This window comes from Nicotiana sylvestris, chromosome 12 (genome assembly GCF_000393655.2).
Source record: "Nicotiana sylvestris chromosome 12, ASM39365v2, whole genome shotgun sequence".
Taxonomy (NCBI): domain Eukaryota; kingdom Viridiplantae; phylum Streptophyta; class Magnoliopsida; order Solanales; family Solanaceae; genus Nicotiana; species Nicotiana sylvestris.
The window spans coordinates 13106309-13116412 of NC_091068.1; the positions used below are offsets into that span (position 1 = coordinate 13106309).

At 32.9% G+C, this 10104-nt stretch overlaps 1 protein-coding gene across 1 annotated transcript; it reads left to right on the plus strand.

Annotated features, from left to right (window-relative positions):
* The first annotated feature begins 733 nt into the window (after positions 1-733).
* On the plus strand, positions 734-3550 carry LOC104231453 (upstream activation factor subunit UAF30-like). Its single transcript, XM_009784453.2, has 2 exons — positions 734-1083; positions 3210-3550. The coding sequence occupies exons 1-2, from the start codon at positions 832-834 to the stop codon at positions 3333-3335; spliced, it is 378 nt and encodes a 125-aa protein (XP_009782755.1). The 5' UTR covers positions 734-831; the 3' UTR covers positions 3336-3550.
* The last annotated feature ends 6554 nt before the right edge of the window (positions 3551-10104 follow it).

Genomic DNA, 10104 nt, shown 5'->3' on the forward strand with positions numbered 1-10104 from the left:
TGTGCACTAATGCCACGCGTAACCCCTCTAGTTGAGGAAGGATTATCGGGTATTGTACAAATGTAATCCTATATGCTAACAAATCTAGGACTTTCCTCATCTTATTTACATATGTGTGTTTAGACTGCTTATCTGTTAAATTTCCTTTATCTTATATGTGTGCATAGACTGCCTATCTGTTAAATTACTAATTCACAAAATGAGTTTGGCCAGGATTCACCGTTGTGGACCGCGAGGGGTGCCTAACACCTTCCCCTCAAGGTTATTTCGAGCCTTTACCCAATCTCTGGTTATGCAAACCGATTTTATGAGTTATCTGCTCTAGGTGCCCTAACGCACCTTAAATCCGTTAGGTGGCGGTTCTTCAAATTCAAATACCCAATTCCCTAAAGGAAATGGGTTGTTCCCAATGAATGTCGAAACCCGGACTTTACGAGGAAAAAGGGGGCGCGACAGCCGGTCATATTCATTGTTTACTTTTTATAACCATATATATAGATTATATATTAATTATATATAATACATAAATTATATATATATATATATATATATTATACATACACCGACTATTTTTGGTTTAAGTGGTTGGATGAGCGATTATTTGGGTTAATTCATCTATTTTTAAAATTAAAAAAAAAAACAAGTCAGGAGCCCAGTGACATAGGCCCATAGGCCCCCAAATAACAGCCCAACTAGTCAAGTTTTTTCAAAATACCGAAAACAGCGGCTTTGCCATTCGCTCACCAAAAACTACGACTCTGCCATTCCCTCAAAAACCCTCCATTTTCCCCATTTCTCTCTCTAGTGTTTTTGCAGAATCCAAGGAGAAGCATGGCAACATCATCTAGGGTTTTCGGAAGCTACTGCCGAACGCTAATGGCAGCTGCGAAGAGCTCTGCCGCCGCAACTCCAGCTCCAGCTCCAGCCGCCGCTGCCACGGCAACAGGAAAAGGTCGTCATAAAGGCATACTGAAGCCGCTACCGGTTTCACCTGCTTTAGGGAAATTTGTTGGTTCTTCTGAAATATCACGTACTGATGCTGTTAAGAAAGTCTGGGATTACATCAAAACCAATAATCTTCAGGTCTACTTTATATTCCCTAATGTGTCACTTTTTTTTAGTTGGACTGTATGAGTTATTAATGACAGAGTTGCTCTTTGGAATAGCCTCTTTTGTATAAATGTAAGGAAAAAGTTGCTATGAATATGTGCGATTTTCTTTTAGATGATATATATGTCTCAGTGGAGGCTAGAAACACTAGGTGATTTTTTCGCATTTGTCTGAGCCTTGGGAGTAGATTTATCTGGTACCTGTGCTGTTGGGAGGTAGCAAGTATTCAGTGGAATAGTTGAAGTGCGCGCAATCTAGTCTGGACACTAACATATGAGTTATGAATGGTACAGCGGAGCACTTGGTTCAACGTTAAAAGTGCTAATCTGGTGACTTAGTCTCTGCAAAACAGCAAAAGAAATGAGGGATCGGGAATATGTATAATATTCTTGTATAAGTTAGGATTTGTGGTCGAATGGGAAATGGTAGTTCCGCACCTAGCATGGCAGTTGCGATCTAGCTGTGTTCTAGTCCTTTGTCTGGCTTTGATCATTTAAAGATGGTTAAACCTATTCAGCTCTATCATGCGATAGATGGAATTTAAGCATTCTTGGAGTCGATTCATCTGTCTGATTAGAAGGTCTTTGAAATAATTTCAAGCTGTGGAACATATTAAGGGGTATTATTAATTTTTTCTATCTAGAAGACTAGCAGATAATCGAACATAAGTCCCAACCAAAGTAGACTGCAAGAGAGTAAGTGATATGAGACACTGTTATCATTGTGGTACTTGTTTTAGTCTCTGCAACGAGTTAGGCTATTGATGAATATGTGATATCATATGACCAATTCCCGCTCCCTCTCTCTGTTATTTTTACTCTCTGCCTCATGAGGCATCCTGAAAGCTGCGCATAAATTAAGAGTTGAGCTAATATTTGCTGCCACAGTAGCTCTTACGTGATTAGTGGCTGGTCCAGAATATAAATTAGTGCACTACATGATAATGAATAAGCTGGTTGGTATCATGGTTTTTGTCTTCTGCTAGTTCAAATGTGATCGATATGATAATTTATCAAGTATAGACATTGTGATACTTTATATAGAGAAGAGGTAGTGTTCTCATGGAATGGGTCCCAGCAATACTATGATGTCTGATTTAGTTTCCAAGTGTTGAATGATGCATAAGCTTTTATTCTCAAGCTACTTCAACACTCTGTATGACCAGCTAGGCCAGACCTTTATAAGGCCCAAGCTGGAATTAATTGCTGATATAAAAGCCAGCAGATTAAGCATGTCCAATTTATGTCAATATTCAGAGATAAAAGTAGAATCTCCTTGTGGATAAACATCTGAGATATTCCTTAAATTGCGCTTTAAGGCTAAACGAACTTGAATGTCTACATTGAGCTTTTGTTTAGCCGGCTACTAGCTTTTTATTTTAGTTTCTTTGTTTGAGATGAAATTAGTTGATGAGAACAGCGACAATTATTAGGACGGAAGTTCCGTATGCTTGTTCAGATTGGAGTTTGGTGATGTTTCATCAAATACAGTTTTGTGGTTACAAGTGATGGATCAACAATCATCTATACTTGGGGTGTGTAGAAAACTATGTTGCGTGGACTCTCCAAAATGTAGCTGCACCCGTGTCGGATCCTTCAAAAATGCACTACTTTTGGAGGATCCAGCACGTATCCGGCCACATTTTAGGAGAGTCCGAGCAGCATAGGTAGAAAAAGCTGTTACTTTCTGCAGGCCATAGCACTTTGGCCTCAATGAATAATTTGTAATCGTTGGCACACCTGTGACCGTTAGTTTGAGGCAAAGATTTATTTTGCATGTTAATTCTTCGTCAAGATTATAACCTGATTATTGATTGAATCGTCAAACTACTGTAGCTATTACTGATTTTAGTCCTTGTCAGTTGAGGACAATCCATATCCATGTACTTCTGAACTCTGAAGTTTGTGACAACAAAAGTTGTTTCTTAATTTGATAATTGATTTCTGATCTGAGTTTATAATTATTGTGTTTTGTGCAGCTTTGGTATTTTATTTTCACTGATTTATGACAGTCCATGTTTAATCTACTTGAGCAAATGTTTGAAGTAGGTTGTATATCCAATTTAGTGTTTCTTGACAAGTGAAATTTATAACCTGCAGAATCCTGCGAACAAGAAGGAGATAAATTGTGACGACAAGTTGAAGACTATATTTGCTGGCAAGGACAAGGTTGGTTTTCTAGAGATTGCAAAGCTGCTATCCAGTCATTTTCAGAAGGCTTCTTAAGTTTGCCACTTTTGCAGTTCCTGTAAACATTAGGGGCTTTCTTGATAGTAAACTTTGTACCTTAGTAGCTTCTCCTTTTGCTTCTCTTCACTCTGGTTGTGAGATATGGTGCATAAATCTGAAATTGAAAGCTTCTAGGATTTCATGCCTGCTTTTCTCCACCATCCCAAAGTCCCTTTCCTTTTTGCTTAAATGAAGTGACATGGACAGGTTCATATTGCTGACTCCAAACTTGTCTGAGATTGAGGCGTAAAAGTAGTTGTAGCTCTTTATTTACCAAGTTCCCGGTGAATATGATTCCTTATTTTACCATTGCTAACCAAATTTTGTATTAAATCAACCGGATTATTGGACCTAGTTGATAAAGTGAAATATCCTTTTTTTTCCCTCACTGTCACCTCCAAATGAAATGCCTATTAATTTGGTACCTATAATCTCTGTTTAAAAAGTTTTGTTCTTCAAATCTTTTGTTGTTATAAAAAAAACTACTACCTTCTTTAATATATGTTGCATAGTTTCAGTCGAATACCTAGTTAAAGTTAGAAAGTATTTGGCACTTGTAGTGTTAATTTCATTTGATTTCTGTGACTATAAAAGTACGTCACTAGGGGAAAGTTTAAATATTGTTTTCGAATATAACTTTTTTTAGAATAGGCTACTAAGAAACTGACAACAACAACAAAACCTCCCACAAGTGGGGAAATTGAAAATAAAAAAGAACAGACTAATCAGAAAATCATTCCTTTTTCTTGAAGTTAAAATAACCAAACACAAATTACTTTTGAACACATTTCTCAAGAAAACCTCTCTTTTATGTCCGTGTTATTTGTACATCATGTCCCTTTATAATTTTAAATTTAAGAAAATTATTTTTTTAGATCTTTTATGTGTAAAATATAGATCTCTTATGTGTAAAAGTAAATCTCTCATGTGTAAAAAAAAAAGTAGGGTCATAAAACTAAAAATAATTTTGTAAAGAGCCAAAAAATTAATTGACCCATCCTTATGCATAAAAGTTTTGAATTTGTCTTAAACTTATAACATTATATATATCATTCCCACACGACAGTTTCATTAAGGTTAGATGAAAATGTTGAAATTGAAACTTACCGAATATATAAACGGTATTATAAACTAAAAGGAAAAATAAAACAAATAATATCAAACATATATTTTTTCCATCAAATCAATGAATATAAAATACATCTTCCTTCACGCTTACCGAATTTTAAAAAGCTTATTATAGACTAAAATATGTAGTAAAACATATAAATTGAAACCAATGAATATCAAATATATAAATTGCTACGTTAAAACTCTATATTATAACAACTGAAATTCATTGATGAATTTCTATAATTATTATTATTATTATTATTATTCTCCATTTCCCCCCAATTTTCTTCCTTCATATTTCTCTGCTTTTTATCCTCTCTTTTTCTAAGAAATTCATCAATGAATTTCAGTTGTTATAATATAGAGTTTTAACTTAGCAATTTCTTTTCATGTTGCACAATTGGTGTTCGAATTGAAATTGTCAATTAATAAATTTTGAAGATATTTGATTCTCCACCATTGGCAGCCATTAAAAATCTCCAAAGCTTTGAATTCAAATTCGAGTTTTCAAAAATTATTGTTTGTTTGAATTGAGTATTGTTGCAAATAATTAAAAATATTATTTGGAGTTTATATCTCAATTTTGAGGATATTTAGTAAAAATTAGACTTGATTTTGACTGAAGAAGAAGAAGATTTTCATAAGTACAATATACTTATGAAATTATATTAAATTTGTATATAAATTGTACTTAAGTTGTATTCTATTGTAATTACATATATTTTTATTTGAATGTTGTATTAAAGTTGAAAAATAGTCATATAATGTATGAATCATTGTATGAATTTATATTTAAGTAATAAATACTACCGTTTTACATAAAGTTGTTGATATTTGCCAAAATTGTTTTAAGACAAGAAGTTTTGACTGGAAATTCAGAAAGGAAGAAGAGCGCACCACTTAAAAAATATATACAAATCATATACAAGATACATACAAAAGACATTGTATAAAAATTGTATTAAAGTTATATGATGTTGTAGTTGAATTTAACTTGGTAAAAATAATGTACGAAAATTGTAGATTAGTTATAAATAAGTTGTATATTATATAATTAGCTGTATGAAATTTATTTTTACTATGTATATTGTCGTAGATATTCAAATTTGTATTAAATTTATACGAAATTTGTTTTAATTTATATATTGATGTATCATACATTTTTCTTTTCTCAGCTGATTTATTAATCAAAGAAAAGTGGAGAATAAATTCAAAATCGACTCATGTGCATTGATTCATATTTGTTTGAATGGAAAACTTGAATATTGATGGGAAGTGAATGATTTGGGTGGAGAAAATTTGAGTTTTACATTAAAAGCGCCACCGTCGCACTTCGGAGAAACTGAGTTTTATATGAGATTTAAATTTTGTGTGAGAAATCAACTGGGTAGCATGGATTTTTATTGGAAATACTAATACAAAGTTGAATCCAAAATTTGAAGGCGATTGAATTTAATTTGAAATATGCTAAAACATCAAATATGCTTTTTGATTCAACTACGATTGGTGCTATAGTTTGACAATATTGTTAAAAAATTATTCAGTAAAAAGCAAAGTAGAGCAATCGTAGAGATGAAAATCCGGATAAATTTTGGCGACATGTGTTCAAAGCACGCTGTTGTCACATTGTAGTGTATCTTTTTTCTTGTTTTTTTCGTAACTGAAATTTCGTTTGTTATAGCTTAACGTAGGTAATACACAATTGGAAGAAGTCTTATCAAAGAGGAATATAGAGAAAATAGGAAAAAGATTGTCACACCTCCTTTTTCCGCCCCGCGAGGGTACAAAGGGAGTTTTTTCCAATTAAAGGACGATCGAAACGGGATTTATTTATTTATTTCAGAGTCACCACTTGAGAGATTTAGGGTGTCCCAAGTCACCAATTTTAATCCCGAATCGAGGAAAAGAATGACTCTGTATTACAGTCCGCGAACCAGAAATCCGGATAAGGAATTATGTTAACCCGGGAGAAGGTATTAGGCATTCCCGAATTCCGTGGTTTTAGCACGATCGCTCAATTGTCATATTTGGCTCATTTATCTGATTTTTAAACAATTAAGAACTTATATGCAAATTTAACTTTTAAAACCGCTTTTATCATTATTTATTTTATACAAAATTGCAACGTCGTGAAAACGCATCTCGAACCACGCCACAACCAGTGCACACGTGATTTGTTGACGCATTTTGACTTCGTCAAGATCGTGATTTGGGTTACATAAATGTACACCCGTATTTAAGAAAATAACCTTATTAAATATGCGCCAAAATACTACGCGTTATGATACTATTAGGTAGGACTGTGAATTCTACTAAATTGCCCATCTCGGAATCTAGGCATTTTCTTATATTTTAAAAAAAAAAGATTGGAGGACTGCAATTTTTGTATTATTTATATTTATTTATTTTTTAGCGAGTTTATTTTATGAATACCCTTTAATGACTACATCTTTATTATTACTAAGTTTGTCTATAATTATGAAGTCAATCTCTACATACTTAAAAATAACATATTAATTACTAATTTAAAACAAATATTAATGGAAAGTAATATTACTAAAATTATAATTACAAACAACATGGAATTGTCAAAAAATAAAAAAATTATCCCATAGTTGGATTAAAATTCATATTATTAGTATGACTTAAGCTTATTGAAATTAATTATTTACAAATACTGAAAATTGAAAAAAAAACTTGATTACTAAACCATATTTCTAAAAATTAAACAATTTAACCTTAACTAACCTTGTTTTAATTCACATCATGTCCTAATACTTGATTCGCAAACTAATTCATGTTTTAACTGAAATTAACTACATGATTCCGATTAACTTAACGTTGACAAAAAACCTTATGAACAAAGAACTTAGTCAATGTTTGCCCAACTGATTCCGTAACGCCATTTTTACGTTATTTCTTCTATTTTGATTATTAAACAGTTTTAATTAGTAATCAGCCTTAAATATATTTCCTAATAATCCGGTTAAGGCGTTATTTAATATATCGTTATAATATGCCTAATGACAATGATTTACAGAATAATAATACATGAAATAATCTAACTACAATTAAAAAAAAATTAAAACTAAATTAGAAATTTAACATTCCGTTCTTCGTTTCAACTTACAAAATGCCAAAATTACAGTTGTGTACCTGGTATTGCCAATAATAAGAAGAAGAAAGTCAGCCACGCAGTACGTAACACAGCAACAACAATAATAACCAGCAATCCAGTCAACAAAAATCCCAGTGACAGATTTGAAAATCAAAATAAAATCCAGAAACACTGTCAACAAACAACGGACAGAAACCAAGGGAATTTTCAGATTTGAAAAGCTAATTAATGTTTAACCCTTAATTTCTAAACTCGTATATCAGAATATTTATTAGGTGTGTACTACTCTCTTCTAATTTTCAGCTCTTTTTTTTGTATTTTTTTTCTTTCTTGAAAGTTATAATATTTTTCGGATTTTTTCTTTCTCTCTTAAATATTCAACTTTTTTTTTCTCTCTCTTCTCTCTTTTTTTTTCAAATCTGATTTCAAGACCTCTATATATATTCCATCCCAGAAATCTTTTAATCAATTAAAATCAACCCATTTTCTCATACCAAACCCATTATCTTCCCACTCATCCCCATTACATTAAATAAGTATATCATCCACACCCCATTATATTTTGTTCCCCATGCTTCACTAAACAAATACAAGATTCCTCCCCACTAAATTTTGTCTTGTCCCCCCCCCTTTATATTAAACAATTATATCACAACCCACCCCATTACATTTTGTCCCCCATGCTTCACATAAAAAATTACAAATATGTACAATTCCTAAACTACCCCTCCGACCTTACTGAAATTACCAAACTACCCCATCAGCTATAACAAATCAATTAATCACACTCAACCAAAATATAGCCAATATGACCAATTTCTACACAAATTTAAACAACAAATCACATGAACATGATTTCTTCAACATTTCAACAACAAATCACATGAACACAAATTGAACAACAAAGAACAACTAAAATTTGATTGAACAATATTTTTTTTAGCAACAAACAATCCTATTTTCAGATTCAACAACAACAATAACAAACAAGTATATTCAGATTTCTAAATTCAATAATATTGAACTTAAAATCAACTCTAACAACATTACAACAAACAATTCCTATATTAAACTTTAAATAAGATTATGAGACAAATTCAAGAAATAATCATAAGTGATAAACAAGAAATCAAACTATACAAATTTCGGATTCAAGATCAACCAAACAAAGTATGAACATGAATGAATCTATTTTTAAAACAACAAACATGACGGATTAAATGACTCAAACAACATTAATAATTTCTGGAAAATATATAACAACATAAAACAAATTGAAGAAATAATCAATTAAATTTCAATTTGAATCTAACAAACATCAAACTAACAAATTCTTACCTAAACAATAAAACAAACATGAAATAAGCATGAAAAACCACTAATTAACTTTCCATTTGAAATCTGAAAATTAATTTAATCAAAACACATGAACACACTAGAAAATTATTTCAACGATGAACAACGAACAAAACAAGAATCAAATACTTAACGATTTTAACTTCGAGAAATATAAAAATGAAATGTGGACAAAAATAAAATAACTAACAGGAGATGAATCAACGACAAACTCGATTGTAAACAAATCTGTCCGAGCTTCGACTCAACGAAAGACCTTCGAACTTTGACGAGACGAAGAAGATAAAGCAACGTGAAGCAGGAGCAACTGTTGCGATGAGCAGCAGGAGCAGCCCGTCAAGTGAGGAAGAAGAAGCAGCATGAAGCAGTAGCAGTTGGAAGGAGGAGGGGAAGCAGCCGCGACGGAGGAAGTAGCGGCGACAGCAGCGGCGATGGTGGCTTCGGACGGGCAGCAGCGGACGAGGCAGTAGAAGCAGTGATGAAGGAGGAAGACGACGAAAACATGAAGAAGAAGTAGCAGCTGAACGCAGCAAGAAGGAGAAGCAGTTGAATGCAGTAGGGGAAGCCATGGATGAGCTCAAACTCGACGATGACGAAGCTTGATGGAGGAGGGCAGCTATGGAGTTGTTGGTGCGTGTGTGTGTGAGTGTGACGGGGTGAGGGGGAAGGGCTGGAGGGGGTGGTCGTTGGGTGAGGGGTTAGGGCAGCCATGGTTGCTATGGAGGGGAGCTTGAGGAAGAAGATAGGGAGGGGGGTGGCGGATGTTTAGGGTGTTTTTTAGGGTTTTTTTTTCTTTTGTTTTGTTTTGTGTTGTTTTATGAAATGTAAGATAATAGGGGTGTTGGGTTATGGACTGGGTCGACCCAGTTCGAAATGGACTGGGTCGTTTGGGAAGATTGGGTCATTTTTTGGGCCTGTGGCTTGAAATCGAAGAAGAGGCCCAATTCCGACTTTCTTTATATTTTTGCTCTCTTTTCTTCTTTTATTTTTTCTAAAACTAAATTATAAAAATACTTAACTTATTATTAAGAACTAAATTAAGTTATAAAAGCGTAAATTAACTCCCAATAACAATTAACGCACAATTAAGTAATAATTAAGCATAAAATTGTATATTTGGACATTAAATGCTAAAAATGCAAACGATGCCTATTTTTGTAATTTTTATTTTTTGTAAAA